This window comes from Lissotriton vulgaris, chromosome 11 (assembly GCF_964263255.1).
Source record: "Lissotriton vulgaris chromosome 11, aLisVul1.2, whole genome shotgun sequence".
Lineage (NCBI taxonomy): Eukaryota > Metazoa > Chordata > Amphibia > Caudata > Salamandridae > Lissotriton > Lissotriton vulgaris.
Genome location: NC_141699.1, coordinates 535,637,941 through 535,656,706, shown reverse-complemented (window position 1 = coordinate 535,656,706; position 18,766 = coordinate 535,637,941). Strand labels below are relative to the sequence as shown.

The 18,766-nt window shown below is 46.8% G+C and overlaps 1 protein-coding gene across 1 annotated transcript in view; it reads left to right on the top strand.

The window, feature by feature from the left end:
* Positions 1-3,452: 3,452 nt before the first annotated feature.
* The window catches only part of LOC147683106 (fish-egg lectin-like), a 348,594-nt gene continuing 333,280 nt past the window's right edge, over positions 3,453-18,766 (top strand). The window contains exon 1 of the mRNA XM_086944783.1: positions 3,453-3,544. Coding sequence (XP_086800909.1) covers positions 3,496-3,544 — 49 coding nt within the window. The 5' untranslated portion in view covers positions 3,453-3,495. The remainder of the gene's footprint in view (positions 3,545-18,766) is intronic.

Sequence of the window (18,766 nt, the reverse complement as noted above, 5' to 3'; positions counted from 1 at the left end):
GCCAGAAACCGGTCCCCGGTAGCTTGTTTCCTTTCTGTAGAAGAATTGGCTTGGTAGTTTAGTCTGCCCTGTTCCCATGATGCACTGGGCCAGGGACAGACTGATTTGCATATAGCCAGGTTCTGAGCTGGGATGGGGCAGTGAGATAAATAACGGTGATGGATCAAGCCCTGATCTTTGGACTGGGTAAGAGTGGTCTGTTTAACTCAGACACTCTGTTCATCACCACCCCCTTTTTGTAAATCGTTTTTGGCCACTATAGGTGTGGCAGGGTATACTCAGACATGAGTCCCTTTCTCACTGCTCCATCAGGATTCAAGCAAGCCGGGCCGAAGAAGGCTGAAATGCCAGAAACCGGTCCCCGGTAGCTTGTTTCCTTTCTGGTGAAGAATTGGCTTGGTAGTTTAGTCTGCCCTGTTCCCATGATGCACTGGGCCAGGGACAGACTGATTTGCATATAGCCAGGTTCTGAGCTGGGATGGGGCAGTGAGATAAATAACGGTGATGGATCAAGCCCTGATCTTTGGACTGGGTAAGAGTGGTCTGTTTAACTCAGACACTCTGTTCATCACCACCCCCTTTTTGTAAATCGTTTTTGGCCACTATAGGTGTGGCAGGGTATACTCAGACATGAGTCCCTTTCTCACTGCTCCATCAGGATTCAAGCAAGCCGGGCCGAAGAAGGCTGAAATGCCAGAAACCGGTCCCCGGTAGCTTGTTTCCTTTCTGGTGAAGAATTGGCTTGGTGGTTTAGTCTGCCCTGTTCCCATGATGCACTGGGCCAGGGACAGACTGATTTGCATATAGCCAGGTTCTGAGCTGGGATGGGGCAGTGAGATAAATAACGGTGATGGATCAAGCCCTGATCTTTGGACTGGGTAAGAGTGGTCTGTTTAACTCAGACACTCTGTTCATCACCACCCCCTTTTTGTAAATCAAGCTCAATTCAGCAGCAGAAGGGCAGAATCGTGCCTGTGGTCGACAGCAGCTCTAGCTTGCTGGCAGACCCTGAAAGGCTATTACCTGGAGTACCAGGGGCTCCATTAAAGGGTGCCTAGTACATGGGATCATGTTGGGGTATGATGCCAACGTTTGATGCCAAACATGACCAGGTTCGGTGCAGCCAATATATAGTTGGACATCTTGTACTGACTAATGTCCACTATATATCTTAAAATGGCTGATTGCATTTACAAAGCCTGGAGAATCGACTTCGGGGGCTGTGAGGGTGTCCTGCTCATGCAGGATCACCCTCAAACTTACAACCAAGGACTGCCCTCAGGACTGAAAAGCCTGCCATATGAGTGACAAGTAGGTTTTGAGTGCAGTAACCTCAGATATAAGGAAACATATATTTTGTGAGAGGTGCAAGCACTAACTCATGCAGGCTACAATGTCAGGACTTGAGTCACAGTTTAAGTGGGCTCCCATGGGTGGCACAATACATGCTGAAGCCCATGGGAGAGCCATGTTGTACCTATGCCCTAGGTACCTTAGTACTATATACTAGGGATTCAGAATGGTACACCAGTAGCCAATTGTGGAGGTGCAAATGTACTTACCAGAGCCATTTGGGAGAAAGAGCACAGATGCTGGGGTCCTGATTAGCATGATCCCAGCAAACTACAGGCAAACCACACTGACACCAGGCAAAACATGGAGGTAACCTACTTTCCTATATGAACTCCCTACAACTGCCTGTGCTGTGCGCTTTACCTATCTGCTTTTTCTTCCCATAGAACTCTATGGTTCATAATTGCGTACGACATTGAACTATTTGCCTAACAAAAAAATTAATAACAAATACAATATTTACCTGTGAACGTATTTCTTGGTTCAAATATATATATAAAAATACGTTTTCTAAATTGGTCTTGGATTTATTCTTGAGTGTTTGTTTCATTTATTGCCTCTGTGAGTTCAGCCAATGCTTAACACCCCCCTCTGATAAGCCTAACTGCTTGCTCATACTACCACAAATAGAGCATTAGTATTATCTATGTTTGCCTCCGTCACCCAGTTGTGGACTCACTGTGTCCTCTGCACAGTGTACTTTTGTAGCGCATTATATAGAGCCAGCTTCCTATAAATCTCCAGGCCTGGCTCCTGTTTTGCCATTAACTACTGGTACAACTACAACCGCAGGTGAACCAAGACCCTGTGGGATGTTGCCACCTCACTTAAGGCCACATCCATTGACTTAAGCTTCCTCACTCTCTGGGATGCCCTCAAACGTTTCACCAATTAAAACCTAATGCAACGTGTCCACAGAAGACAACCCAGAGTTCCATCTGAAAATCAGTGTGGAAACAACAAAGGGGCAGATTTATGAGGCCCTTGCGCCACGTTTACGCCGCTGTTGCGTCACGCAAGGCGGCGTAAACGTGGCGCATACCTACGAACGATTTACAACGTGACGCATCTAGGCAGATGCGTCACGTTGTAAAGCCATGCGCCGCTTGTGGGCGTTCCGGCGCAGGTTGGGCATTCCGGGGCAGGTGCGCCTCGCAAAAGTGGCTGAGTGAAATCTATGAGATTTCACTCAGTCACTTTTAAGCCAATGCTGCGTCAAAAGCCTGCGCCTGCTTGAAGCAGGCGTAGGTCTTGACGCAGCATTGTTAAAATGGGGCACACCCGAGCCTTGCTGGAGCTGCGTCGCGCTTGCGACGCAACTCCAGCAATGCGCCACATTTCCGGCACAGATGCGTCACGCATCTGTGCCGTTTTTGCACCATGGTGCACCGCATTATAAATGCGGCGCACCATGGCTGGCGGAGCTGTGGCGCACTGTGGCGCATGTTAACTGGCGCATCCCTGGGGATGCGCCAGTTAACATAAATCTGCCCCAGAGTCTGCAGCTATTCCCAATTTCTGCAGAATTACCGGAAAAGCTGTTCCCTCAATATACTTACTGGGGGGGACAAATGAGAGAAAATGGCTCTGATTACATGTTCCATGTAAATAATACAGCCACTAACAAAAATTAGTGGTTGAATTGGGATTAAAGATTTCGCGGAAAAACGTTTCCTCCGACATTTCCTTAGGCACATTTAATCAGTGAGAAACAGGTGGGATGTATGTATTCCGGGGAAATTGAGAAAGAAATATAAAAATCAAAGCTAACAGATTTCTTACCAGTGGAGTAATACCGCTCCCGACATTTACCACATTCGAAAGAAGCAGCAACTGTTGGTGTGTGTGGGTGGTATTAGGACATCATTTTACAGCAGAACTCATACTGAGCCTCTTCCATTTAATCCGACTCCCAAAGTGTCGGCACAATTGTAAATCAGCGTAAACTCAGAAACCACCTGAAGCAGAGACATTATACAAGTATATCCTCAGCTATTCCAGCCTCCTGAGCTCTTAGACCCGCCCCCTCAGTAGGCAAGCGACGCTGTGTCCTCCGTTGCAGCCGCTCCCCGTCAGCTCAGTCAGGAGTCCTTCCAGCTGGTGTTCAGTGCATAACTAGTAAATGCTTATCCAGAAGACAAGATGCGAGTCCTGCTGCTTCTCCTCCTGCCCAGCTGCGGATGGTGTTTAGGTAACTACGAGAGGGACTTTTAGTATGTCTATACTACAGTATCCTATAAGGGAATGCAGCTCTTTGTGAGTGTATGTTTGAGGCATCTGTGCAGTGTGCCACGACTCGGCTGAAGATATATAAGATATATGCGCAGTGTGGTGCACCATAAACGAGGCTGTAGTGCATATCTGTGTAGTGTGACATATCACGACATAAGCTGTACAACAGTGGCGTATTTGATATATACATCACTGCTGACGCTCTTGTGAATCTATGCAATAAACCACCTGTGTAATACGGTACATCACAGGCTGTTGTATACCTGTGCAGTACGGTACTCGTTGCTGAAGTTCTGTTGTGCGTGTGCAGTGGAGTACTACCGCTCAAACGTTACATTGAATCTGTGCAGCTTGGGACTTCCTGGCTGAAACTTTTGTGTGTGTTTATGCAGTATGATTCATGATATGGATGAAGATCTACCTGTTATGTGCCTATACAGTAAGATACATTTGCGAGGCAGCTCTTTCGTGCTTCTGTTCAGTGTTATCCATCACAATTGAAGAAGCTTTGTTGAGTGTACAAAACAGTAGATCACAGTCATTGTATGTATAGAATAGCACACATCACAGCTGAAGCTATATTGTATACCTTTGCAGTATGATATATCACAAAAGAAGCTCCATTACATATCTTTTCAATATAGTAAACATTAGACCTGAAGCTCTGTTGTGTACTTTGGGAATATTGGATTTATATAGCGCTTACTAGCACTGACGAGGCGTCGGAGTGCTTTTTCGGAGAGTAGCTCGCTACTCCGGATCACAAGGGTTAGTGTTGAATTAGTATAGTGAAATAGAAAAGTATTTTGAGTGGTGGATAGTTTAGTCAGTAATTTGGATTGAGAATGGTAGCAGAGGGATAGAAGGGGGAAAAGGTTTGCATTTATATAGCACTTGTTACCCCTGATGCAGTGTTGACGTGCTTTTTTGGTGAGTAGTACGCTACTCTGGAACCCATAAAAGATTAGAGGTGAATTTGTATAGTGAAATATGAAAGTAATATGAGTGGTGGGTATGGTAGTCAGTTATTTGGATAGAGAAGAGTAGCAGAGGGATAGGAGAGGGAAAATGGTTTGCAATTACATATTGCTTGCTACCCATGATGAGGTGTTGAACAGTGGCGTAACAAAAGTTAAGGGGGCCCCTCTGCAAGGTACATGGAGGGACCCCCACTCCGGATTTACTTTGGAGAGCTCAGTTCTGATAACTAAGCTGAGGGGCCCCCTGCAGCTCTGGGGCACCACACACCTCAGGAACTTCAAAGGCCTGTGTTACCCCCCCTGAAGTTTGTATTTTTTCGAAGAGTAGCACGCTACTCTGCAACCCATAAAGGATTAGTGGTGAATTAGTATAGTGAAATATGAAATTTGAGAAGCATACATGTTAGTCTGTCATTTTGATTGAAAAGGATAGTGGGGGGAAAGGGTAGAGCAGGGGCGAGTCTAGATGGGGTTATCTTGGGGATCATAGTAGTGTTATGGGGTTTGGGATGAATGAGAGAGTGGATGTAGGAGATATATTGATAGAGGTATAGGGTGAGAAATAGGGTAGTGCATTGGAAAGAGTAGTAGAAAGAGGTTTTAAAAGCATTTTTCTAAGTTGCATGTTGCACACACACATGTCCTTTGGACATGTGTGTGCGCAACACCTGTTCGTATTTACTTTTAAGGGGTGCTACAGGGCACCCTTTATATCGCAATCTTATTTGCGATTGGCAAATTGCTAATCGCAAATAAGGAATACTCCCCATTCATTCCTATGGGCCTTTTGCCCATAGGAATGAATGGGGAGTTATTCCTTATTTGCGATTAGCAATTTGCTAATCGCAAATAAGGAATATGTAGGAATCGCTTTTGTTTTTGCGATTCCTACATGAATGCCGTTTTGCGAGTCTGAAATAGCGATTCCTTATGATTCGCTATTTCAAACTCGCAAAACGGCACTATGATGAATCAGGCTGTATGTGCCTTAAAAATGAGTTTGGCAGGGTTGGTGCTAGCACTGAACTCACGAGAGAAATAAGCGGCCCGAGCCCTACAGATAGCTCTATGGTACTTCTTAATGGCAGCGAGGTACAAAGTTTTTCTTTCAGGTTGGTATGACTTACGCCAGGCTCTTTCGGCTTGTTTGCAGGATTTTTTTAAGAGCCGAAGCGAGTCATCATACCAAGGACTAGAATCAGTACGCCGCTGTGTACTCTCAGCAATAGGGATCAGCTTGTCCAAAGCTTTAGTCAGACAGTTACAGTAAAGATCGTAGCCTGACTCAACGTCAGTAAAAGGGCCCAAGGGAACAGAGCCCAGAAGCTGAGGAAAATCGCTCAGTTTCAGTTTTTTCCAAGGGCGTCTAAGAATAGTAGAAGTAGGGGCAGTTGGAGGTGGAACATTAAGCGTGAGATGACATTCAATTAGATGGTGGTCCGTCCAGGCCATGGGCCTCTGAGACAGGACCTTAACCGATGTAAGGTTAGTAAAAAAAGGGTCCAAAATATGACCACCAACATGAGTATGATGTTCGACTAATTGGAATAGTTGGAGAGCCTCCAGATCGGCACGAGTACTACTGGCCGCCGATGGACAAGGAGAATCAAAGTGGAGGTTAAGATCCCCAATTATGCTGAAATTAGCAGCTTTCAGGGCCAGAGAACTAACTACGTCAGGGAGGGCGGCCCTAAAGGCAGCATCCGGACCCGGGGGCCGGTAAATAAGTAGACCAGAAAAGGTGAAATGCGGATTAACAGAAACAGAGAAATAGGCACTTTCACATCCCGCGATATCCATGGCCTTCCAGGTGCATGAATAGCTGGATTTATTAGCCGCTGCAATGCCACCACCTCTAGAGTTACGGTTAAGGGTATAAACAGTGTAATCCGGAGGGAGTGCTAGGTTAATCGCCGCCGAAGCATCATTATGGAGCCATGTTTCCGACATGAAGAAGATATCAGGAGTCTCGTCTAATAAATCACGGATATCCAGATGATGCTTCACCAGAGATCTGACGTTAAGATCGTAAACCTTAAATAAGGTAGATTCTAGCACCAGGGAAGAGCTAGTATTGTTTAATGCTCTTAGGGAAGCTGAGCAATGTGTAGAAATCAGAGTAGGAGAAGGGAGAGAGAAGGCACACCCGGGGCAGCGAAAAGGGCCACACAGAGGATGTAGAGAAGCATCAGAGCAGGAAGAGAGAATCGGGCGAAGGTAGAGCAACTCAGCTCTGGAATACATACTTACAAGATAGGAACAAAGGACGCAACCAAACAGGAATGTGGAGCCCTGCCCTAGCACTTCCTCAGCGCTGACGGGCGCAGACGGGCAGGACTCTGGCACCACTCAGGCGTAGTGAAGGCGCGACCGCTGCGCGTCACCGCTGTGCGTCACCGCTGTGCGCTAGAGGGAAGGGTTAAGAAGGGCGGGCGGAGGAGAGCCACAAGACTAGAGCGCTCGGTCCGGCGCCTCTAGAACGGCGCGTCCACACCCAAGATGGCGCCCAAAAAGCGAGCAGCAAGCTAGGAGCCCACAGACCCGGACCCGCTAGGCAGCGGTGAAAGCAACTATTATGGTGCAGGTAGGGGACAGGAAACCCTATTAAAATTAGGGGTAAACTAAAATAAAGTAACCAAGATACCAAAAACGGCAGTTTTTAAAAGGCGCAATAGCGCTGTCAAGCAGAGCGTTGTAGCGTGAAGGTCCCAAGCACACTGATGTCCGAAAAGGTGTATAATGTTGATAGAAGATTGTTACTCTCAACTGGTGTGTAGTAGTTTCTATTACTATTCTGATGCTTCTTTATTGTCCCTTCTACCTTTAATCTTTTTTATTCATTTTTGTGTATTCTAGTTACTTGCCTTACGTTTACTGTTTTGAGTATAACCAAATAAGCATATGTCTATTACACTGCGTATAACATTCCATTGTCTAAAATTTTATGTATTATCTCTAAATATCAAAACATGTTAAACTTAAATAGAGATAGTCAACTCATATATGCTATGCTAAAGCGATGCACAAAAGTGTCTGAGCTGCGATGTATCATGTATATATACAATAGAGCTTTTGTTCAACCATGATATCATGCTGCACTGATACAGGATAGAGCATCAGCAGTAATGTGCCATACTGGACACATATGCAGTGAGCCCTCACCAGTGAGGTATCAGATGGATACACAATAGAGTTCCCGCTGTGAGATGCTGCAGCACACATGTATTATACATAGAACATCAGTTTGCTGTGCCATACTCCACAGTTACACAAATGAGCTTCAACTGTGATGTATCATACTGCACATATAAAATAGAGCTTTTGTGGTGATAGGTCGTACGATATACTTATACAGTATCGCTCGCCTCTGATGTATCACATATATTGGAAACTTCTGTGACTTAAAACACTATATAATAATTGCATGGACACATATTACAGCCTCAGCCGTGATTCCTTAAACTTCACAGACACACAATGGGATTTAATCTGTGATGTGCCCTACCTACTGCACACATTTAAATAGGAGAGCTTTGTGTGTATGCTGCATAAATGCACAACATAGTTTCAACTGTGATTTACTACACTGCACAGATACACAATAGCGCTACAATGCTGATGTGTCATCCTGGACCAATGCACAACAAGGCTTTTGTGCTTATGTGTCGTATTGTACAGAAACACACCAGAAATTCAGCATTGATTTGCTGTGCTTCACAGATACACAAACGGTCTTTAGCGCTGATGTTTAATATTGCACAAATACACAACCGTACCTCATCAGTTGTAATGTTTTACATCATAAGGATACACAGTTGAGCTTCAACAGTGACATATCATACTGCACACACACACACAGAAGAGCATCAAACAATATGTATCCTGTTCCATAGATGCACAATAGAGCTTCACCCTTGGCATGTCATACTGAATTGAATTGAATTGAATAAAAATGTATACCGCGCAAAAAATAACTCAAAGGCATCAAGGCGCCTGACAAAACAAATCATAAATGTAAGCCTGTAACCAGGTGACCGGGACAAGGACTGATAGTCAGGACTGCAGTAATGAAAGTAACTGGTGGTCTGTTAACACTGAAGAAATGGTTGCTCCTTCTCCACAGGACGAGCCTTTCACGTGGGGAACATCGTCACCAGAAATACAACACGGCTCCTTTAACTGGCATACAGAGCGGGACGCCGGGACTGCCCCTTGTGACGTAGCCTTCCTTTCATTGGATAAAGGACCGGAACCTTGGAGGTCGGCGTGTGACATCACCACCGGAGGCGAGGACCGGGAAGAGGAGAGCGTGGAGGAAGGACGCCGCCGGGACGTGGAACCCACAACGCGAGGACGAGAAGCAGATGAGCTGGAGCAAGGTGAAGCCCTGTCCGAAGAAGACGTGCCAGGAGGCCAACGAGACCGCGCAGCGCCGTGCCACGCTCCCGAGGGAGGAGTGTGGCTCCGACAGGTACGGGACCGTATCTCGAACTGGGTGGGACGACGGGGAACTTCACCCACCTTAAAAGAACTACCCCCTCCCTAGTATCCCTGCACTACCCTTACCTGTAAATATACCGACCCTCACGTCCATCACTGGAGTTCTCCATAAGAGATTGCAGCACTTATAGGTGATCCCTCACCCCTTGGTTCCTGGGAACAAAAGAGTAATAGGACGTGGCAGTAATTGGTCCTTTTCTTTTATTTTTGTTTCCGGCATATCCCCTGCGAGAGGTCCGTTGGGAAGAATCGCCTGCCTGACAATCCGAACGACGAAAAGAACACCCCAACCCAGTCGACATCACGGATCCTGCAGGGTTTGCCAAGGAGAGACTAACCTTTAGGAAAAAGAAACTTTATGTTAAAATAAAACCCTCTTTACCAAGGCAACGTGTCCAGTCCATTCCTGACCCCCCTTTACAAGTGGTGTCAGAAGTGGGATTGCCTGACCCCCACCAGCAATCACTGATGGATCAAGTAATCCAACACCTTATCGACGGACAAGACAAGCTGGAATGGGCTATAAAAAATCAAATAACGGTCGCGGATGCTGATCGTGAACTGTTTAAGAATGCTCTAAGTGCCCAGATAGAGGGACTGCAGAAAGTGGCCCAAACCCCTGTCCTCGGTGCAGACCGTAGAGCCGGAAGTCCCCATCCTTCCGGTGTAGCATTACAAAAATACGTGCCTGGGGAAGATCCGGACGCCTTTCTCTCGAATTTTGAGAGAGCAGCCCTAGCGTGTGGTTGGCCTCCAGAGAAGTGGCCCTTTTTCTTAGCCCCGTTGTTATCTGGGGAGGCTCAAGCCGCTTACCAAGCGGCTAATCATGCCGGTAATACCCCATATGCCTCCATTAAGGAAGTCATCCTGGATCATCTAGGACTAGACCCCGAGGCTTACCGCGTACGGTTTAGAAAGGAAAGAGGAGTAGCTGGGGAAAACCCCAAAACTCTGTATTTAAGATTGAAGATGGCGGCGGAGAAATGGCTTAAACCTGGACAAAGAAGCAAAGAAGATGTTATGGACAGTATAGTACTAGAACAATTCATGGAGGCCTTGCCGTACGGAACGCAAAGGTGGCTATGCCAACACTCTGGTTTAACCGTAGCCCAGGCCATTGAAATGGCCACGAACTATTCACGTGCACAACCCAGAACTTTTCCTTGGGATTCTGAAAAACCCAGCAAACCTCCGGTCACGATGAGAAATGACAAAAAGAAACCAGAGCTACCCCCTCCTGTCAGGCAAAAACCATGGAGGGTGGATAACGTACCGTTGAAGGGGCCCCAGTGCTTTGACTGCGGGGAGTGGGGACACATCGCCCGGATGTGTCCAAAAAGAAAACCAGCCGAAGAACCAATGGAGGTTGGCTATATTCCCCGAGCCGTAATGTACTCTGCAGAAATGGGTCCATCGTTCTATGTACGTATCCGGATTAATGATAAGACTATACGGGGGTTGTTAGACTCAGGGTGTCGACAGTCTGTAGTACAGGAGAAACTGGTTAGACCTACACAGATCATTCCTAACGAACAAGTACACATAAGGTGCGTCCATGGCGACGTGCGACCGTATCCGGTAGCACAATTGGTCATTGAACCTCAGGATAGAGCCCCGGTACAAATCAAAGTTGGGGTCATATCAACTTTGCCGGAAGATATCATTTTGGGCCTTGATAACCCCGACTTTATGTCACTTTTCAAGGATAAACTGTCCTCTCAGAGCAAAACAGCCAGTGCTTACCTAGTAAAGGAGCCATGGGTATTGGATAGGAATTTCAGGTTTGCACAAGCCAACGACGCGACACTTATGAATGCGTGGGAGGCTGCTCATGTGGCACAAACTCTCACCCCTGCAACATTCCCCAGATTCGTGATACAGAATGACTTACTGTATCGAGAAGGAAAGGCAGGGGATGACCTTCAGTTAGTGGTACCATGTGCTTTCAGGGAACAGATCCTGTATTATGCCCATGCACATCTCACAGCCGGTCATTCAGGGGCCGAGAAAACCACCCAGAATATTGTACGCCATTTCTTTTGTCCCGGCCTTTATAAAGAGGCAGAATTATACTGCAAGAAATGTGCCATCTGTCAAAAGAAAAACTTGACGCGGCCCCAAGCTGTCCCTATGCAACCGATGCCTCTCATAGGTAAACCGTTTGAAAGGGTGGGGATGGACCTTATAGGTCCCTTACCCCGGTCTTCCAGCGGAAACACTTATGCATTGGTTATAGTGGATTATCACACTAGGTTCCCTGAGGCTTTTGCATTGAAGACTCCCACTACCAGGAATATAGCAGATAGAATGGTTGAACTATTCGCGAGAGTAGGATTCCCTAAAGAGATCCTTACGGATCAAGGTACTCCTTTTGTATCAAAGTTGATGAAGGAAGTGTGCAAACTGTTAGATGTGCATCAAATTAAAACATCGGCATATCATCCTCAGACGGATGGCCTCGTTGAGAGGTATAACCGATCATTGAAAACAACCTTGAAGAAAATGCTAACTGTAGAATGCAAGGAATGGGACAGACTTCTTCCCCTAGCACTATATGTGTTAAGGGCTCAAGTACAGAGCAGTTTGGGATGTTCCTCTTTTGAGTTGTTGTACGGAAGGCAACCCAGGTCCCTCCTAGAAATAACCAAGGAAGCATGGGAACAGGAAGGCATAGAGGAACAAAGATCCCTCTTGGAATATACTCAACAACTCCAATCCAAGTTGGGAAAGCTCAGGGATTTAGCATATTCCCATGCAGAAACACAACAACGTAAACAGAAATTCTATTACGATAAGGGAAAAAAATGGCGTACTCTAGAAAAGGGCGATTTGGTGTTGGTGTTGCTTCCTTCTTCTACACAGAAGTTTAAAAGCGAGTGGCTAGGTCCCTACCCCGTGATAGACACCATAGGCCAAACTACATATAGAGTCCAGTTATCGCCCTCCAGAAGCCAAACCTTCCACATAAACCTTCTAAAAAAATGGATAGGACCCCCTCCAAAAGCTGCCCATTTTGGTTTACCGGTCTGTAAGTCCCTAAGTACCTTAGACCAGTTACCAGTCAACCCTGAGTTAACAGAACAAGAAAAGGAAAGTTTGTTAAGGACTCTCAGTCCCTTTTCTTCCATATTCTCAGATACCCCTGGGCTGACTCGTCTGACAGAACACCAAATACAGACAGAGGAAGGGAAGATAATCAAACAACGGCCATATAGGATTCCGGCTGCTAGGAGAGGGGATGTCAAAAGGGAGGTGGAAGAAATGCTCAAGTTAGGAGTCATCAGGCCCTCTCACAGTAACTGGTCATCTCCCATAGTGATGATCCCAAAACCAGATGGCTCCACTCGTTTTTGTATGGATTTCAGGGCTTTGAATGCCATATCGGCCTTCGACGCCTATCCCATACCACGAGTGGACGAGTTCGTTGAACGGATTGGAGAGGCAAGATATATAACAACGCTAGACCTTACAAAAGGCTATTGGCAGGTGCCCCTGAGAGAGGAGGACAGAAAAAAAACAGCCTTTGCCACAGAGGAGGGACTCTACGAGTTCAATGTATTGCCCTTTGGCTTACATGGGGCACCAGCCACCTTTCAAAGGCTAATGAACCGAGTCCTATCAGACCTGAAACAGTTTTGCTCCGTCTACCTAGACGACATAGTGATATTCAGTAAAACCTGGGAAGAACATTTGAGACATGTACAGAAAGTACTACAGGCCCTGAACAAAGCAGGTTTACATGTTAACGCTAAAAAGTCAAGAGCCGCGTTTCCCAGGGTCAAGTATTTAGGATTTCTGCTAGGAGAGGGAGTCATCGCCCCCCAAGAAGAGAAGGTTAAGGCTATCATGCAGACCCCTTTCCCTTCCACCAAAAGAGACTTAAGGGGATTCCTAGGCCTAATTGGATACTACAGACGCTTTATAGAGAATTTTGCGGCCACCGCCAGTCCCTTGACAGATCTCCTCAGCCAGGCAGCCAAACCCTCTCAGTTGAGTCAACCCTCCCGGGAGGCTAGGGAAGCATTTGAGGCACTGAAAAGAGCTATCACTACGAACCCAGTGTTGATTCCTCCGGACTACAACAAAACATTTTCGTTAGCCACTGATGCCTCTGAGGTAGGAATTGGGGCTGTGTTGTCGCAGGAAGGGGGGGATGGTATCGAACACCCTGTACTGTTCCTAAGTCGTAAGTTGCACCCCAGGGAAAGGAAATACCCTACGATTGAACGGGAATGCTTAGCTATTAGGTGGGCTGTGGATAAACTAAGGTATTACCTGGAGGGACGTCCATTTGTACTCTACACAGACCATGCGCCGTTGCAATGGATGCAAAGGAACATGTCCCTTAATCCCAGGGTTCTCAGGTGGTCCTTGTTCCTACAGCCCTTTTCCTTTGTCATAAAACACCGCAAGGGAAGGGACAACGCTAATGCGGACTTCTTGTCTAGATCGCCCCTTCTCCCCGATCGGGAGAATCCAGGGGGGGAGGTGTGTAACCAGGTGACCGGGACAAGGACTGATAGTCAGGACTGCAGTAATGAAAGTAACTGGTGGTCTGTTAACACTGAAGAAATGGTTGCTCCTTCTCCACAGGACGAGCCTTTCACGTGGGGAACATCGTCACCAGAAATACAACACGGCTCCTTTAACTGGCATACAGAGCGGGACGCCGGGACTGCCCCTTGTGACGTAGCCTTCCTTTCATTGGATAAAGAACCGGAACCTTGGAGGTCGGCGTGTGACATCACCACCGGAGGCGAGGACCGGGAAGAGGAGAGCGTGGAGGAAGGACGCCGCCGGGACGTGGAACCCACAACGCGAGGACGAGAAGCAGACGAGCTGGAGCAAGGTGAAGCCCTGTCCGAAGAAGACGTGCCAGGAGGCCAACGAGACCGCGCAGCGCCGTGCCACGCTCCCGAGGGAGGAGTGTAGCTCCGACAGGTACGGGACCGTATCTCAAACTGGGTGGGACGACGGGGAACTTCACCCGCCTTAAAAGAACTACCCCCTCCCTAGTATCCCTGCACTACCCTTACCTGTAAATATACCGACCCTCACGTCCATCACTGGAGTTCTCCGTAAGAGATTGCAGCACTTATAGGTGATCCCTCACCCCTTGGTTCCTGGGAACAAAAGAGTAATAGGACGTGGCAGTAATTGGTCCTTTTCTTTTCTTTTTGTTTCCGGCATATCCCCTGCGAGAGGTCCGTTGGGAAGAATCGCCTGCCTGACAATCCGAACGACGAAAAGAACACCCCAACCCAGTCGACATCACGGATCCTGCAGGGTTTGCCAAGGAGAGACTAACCTTTAGGAAAAAGAAACTTTATGTTAAAATAAAACCCTCTTTACCAAGGCAACGTGTCCAGTCCATTCCTGACCCCCCTTTACAAAGCCATACACCACTACAGATACGCCTGCGCAAAGAGATGTGTTTTCAGAGCCCTTTTGAATGCCTGAAGAGTAGGTAGGGATCTTATTTCCAGCGGGAGGGCATTCCACCACTTGGGCGCCAAGGTGGAGAAGGCCCTGACACCCCATTTCGCTCTCCTGAAACGGGGGGTAGATAGGAGGAGTCTGCCAGAGGAACGTAGATCCCTAGAGGGGGTGTAGCGGGACAGGATGGATCCTACACCAGTGGGACTGTTTTTAGCTAAGGCCCTGTATGTCATACATAGGGTCTTGAAGTGAATGCGGTCCTCAACAGGGAGCCAATGCAACAGCTTTCTGGCCGCTGTGGCTGAGGTGCGTTTAGGAAGGTCCAGGACAAACCTGGCACCGGCATTCTGGACTACCTGCAAGCGCTGCAATAGACTCTTATTCATTCCCGCATACAGCGCATTGCAGTAGTCCAGTCGGGAACAGATGAGGGCAACAGCAATCTGTTTCCTTGCCTGCAGGGATAGATAGTGCCTGATCCTCCTCAAGATATGAATAATGCCCCAACAGGTGGAGATGGTTCTGCTGACCTGTTTACCCATGTTGAGGGCAGGATCAATCATAACCCCGAGATTTTTTGCAGAGGAGGTAGGGGTGGGGCAGGCTCCTAATGAGTCTGGCCACCAGCAGGATGACCATACGTCATCTTTCCCTCCAAACACCATTACCTCCGTCTTCTCTCCATTCAGTTTTAGCGAATTAAGGATCATCCATTGACCGACTGCCTCCATGCAAGCTCTAAAATTGGAGGCAGTCGGGACGCTATATTGGGAGAAAGAGACAAGGATCTGGGTGTCGTCCGCATAGGAAACTATCTCCATCCCAAAAGATCTAATAAGCCTGGCAAGCGGGGTCACATAGATGTTAAATAGGGTCGGACTAAGAGCCGACCCCTGGGGGACCCCATATTCCACAGGAAGGGATGGAGATAGGTACTCCCCCAACTTCACTCTTTGCACTCGATGATTGAGGAAAGAAGTGAGTAGGTCTAGAGCTGCACCCCAATCTCCCTCAGTCGAGATGTTAATACTGAGGGAGAAAGGGTATCAAAGGCCGCCGTTAGATCCAGAAGGATCAGAAAAGTGGTCTGGCCCCCATCAGCGCGTGTGCGGATATTGTCCAACACTATGGTGAGGGCAGACTCAGTGCTGTGTTCCCTCCTGAAGCCATGTTGAGAGGAGTCAAGACAGGCCGAGCTCTCTACAAAAGCGGCGAGATGCCTGTTAAGATGCGCTTCTAACATCTTTGCTGGAGCCGGAAGTAATGAAATGGGCCGGAAATTTTTTAAGACCGACGGATCCAGGGAGGCCTTTTTTAAAAGGGGTTTTACCACCGCACTTTTCCATTGGGTGGGGAAGAGACCATCTCTCATGGCTCTATTCATGATATCGACCAGAGGGGGCAGAAGAGTTTCCCTACACTGTTTGAGGATCCTGAGGGGGCACACATCCAGAGGAGAGCCCGATCTAGTTTTATTAAGAAGGCTGTCCAAGTCCTCTAAAGAAAGTGAAGGGAAGGAATCTAAGATTCCCAAAGGAAGTTTTTCAGCCGGGGCATGGTCAATAGCCCCTAAAGCAGGGGGCCCACTCAAGAGAGATTTTTGTAGCTCCAAGGCATAGTAGATATCTAATATTTTTGCCTGAAAGAAAGAGGCAATGTTGTTACAAAGCTCTTGGGATGCTTTGGGTACAAATTCAATTAAGTTTCACCTCTGATGTATATTAGGGAGTGAGCAAAGATTTATCTTTTTACACAATCAAACAAGCACACTTAAACTGTGATGTGTTATGCTGCATAGCACACAGAGCTTTTCCTTGGTGTACTATTCTGCACAGTCAAACAGCAGAGATTCAATTGTGATGTCAATATTGCTGAGATACCGGCAATGGGATTTCATCCATGATGTGTAATTATACACAGATACACAGTAGTTATTCAGCGGTGAGGTGTCATACTGCATAAAACTCAGTAGACCTTCATCCACAAAGTACTACAACCCTGACAAGTACAGACCCATTGAAAATGGACCTTTTCTGGACAAACTGATAGCAAGAGCAGCGTTTGCCCAGATGTCACAATTCATGGAAAAGAATGAGATATTTTCAGCCTTCCAAACAGGTTTCAGTCCAAGAAGAGGCACAAAATCTGCTCTCCTTGCCGTCTGGGATGACCTGAAGAACACAGTTGACCACAACGGAGTTACTGCACTACTCCTCTTGGACCTCTCAGCTGCCTATGACATGGTTCACCATAACTCTCTGATACAAAGACTCTACGAAGCCGGCATAGAGGGGACTGTTCTTAACTGGACCGCATCCTATCTTCAAAACAGAATTACTGTCATCTATACCTCACCTTTTTCGTCTAAACCATACTCCACAAAAGCAGGGGCCCCTCAAGGCTCTATCATCTTGCTCATGCTTTTCAAGGTCTACATGAAGTCATTACCTATACTGATCAATCAATTTCTCCTCACGAGCTATAACTATGTAGATGATATGCAAATACTTCTTCAACTGGAATGCCCCAAAGAAATGAGAAACTCGACAATTTTCAGTTGTCTCAGAGCCGTGGATCAATGGATGAATTGGACCTATCTCAAATTGAATGCTTCCAAAACGGAAATATTCATGGGTGGCGATTGACGAAATTAAGACCCGCTTGCAGCCTGGCCTGATGAACTGGGATCTCCTCTCTAAAGTATCGAACAAAGTAAGAAATCTCAGAATGACCATGGACTCTAAGCTATTGATGAATGCCCAAGTAGACAAACTAGCAAGATCAAATTTTGTTACTATAAAAACTCTGCTACGAATCTTCCCCCATTTAGAATTTCCACACAAGGTCTAAGCTACCATCTCCCTTGTTCTGTCCAAACTTGATTACCCCAATACCCTCTACCATGGATCACCTTTAATGACCATGAAAAGACTAAAACTGATTCAGAACTCGGCTGCCAGACTACTCTTGCAAATTAAACAGAGAGACCACATCTCCCCTGCCGTGAAAGCCCTGCATTGGTTACCGGCTGGCAGAAGATCCACATTCATGCTGCTTTGTATCACCCACGAAGCCATACATGGAACAGGACTACTCCTCTTCAGGAATAAAATCACCAAACACCATCAACAAAGGAACCTCCGCTCTAGAGTGGCACCTCACCTCAAAATCCCAAGATACAGGAAAAAACACATGGGTGGCACATCCTTCTCTGTTCAAGCAGCCAAACTATAGAACTCTTTACTCCCCCAACATAAGATCCACGGACAACCACAGCGGCCAGAAAGCTGTTGCATTGGCTCCCTGTTGAGGACCGCATTCACTTCAAGACCCTATGTATGACATACAGGGCCTTAGCTAAAAACAGTCCCACTGGTGTAGGATCCATCCTGTCCCGCTACACCCCCTCTAGGGATCTACGTTCCTCTGGCAGACTCCTCCTATCTACCCCCCGTTTCAGGAGAGCGAAATGGGGTGTCAGGGCCTTCTCCACCTTGGCGCCCAAGTGGTGGAATGCCCTCCCGCTGGAAATAAGATCCCTACCTACTCTTCAGGCATTCAAAAGGGCTCTGAAAACATATCTCTTTGCGCAGGCGTATCTGTAGTGGTGTATGGCTTACATTTATGATTTGTTTTGTCAGGCGCCTTGATGCCTTCGGGTTATTTTTTGCGCGGTATACATTTTTATTCAATTCAATTCAATTCAGTATGACATGCCAAGGGTGAAGCTCTATTGTGCATCTATGGAACAGGATACATATTGTTTGATGCTCTTCTGTGTGTGTGTGTGTGCAGTATGATATGTCACTGTTGAAGCTCAACTGTGTATCCTTATGATGTAAAACATTACAACTGATGAGGTACGGTTGTGTATTTGTGCAATATTGAACATCAGCGCTAAAGACCGTTTGTGTATCTGTGAAGCACAGCAAATCAATGCTGAATTTCTGGTGTGTTTCTGTACAATACGACACATAAGCACAAAAGCCTTGTTGTGCATTGGTCCAGGATTACACATCAGCATTCTAGCGCTATTGTGTATCTGTGCAGTGTAGTAAATCACAGTTGAAACTATGTTGTGCATTTATGCAGCATACACACAAAGCTCTCCTATTTAAATGTGTGCAGTAGGTAGGGCACATCACAGATTAAATCCCATTGTGTGTCTGTGAAGTTTAAGGAATCACGGCTGAGGCTGTAATATGTGTCCATGCAATTATTATATAGTGTTTTAAGTTACAGAAGTTTCCAATATATGTGAT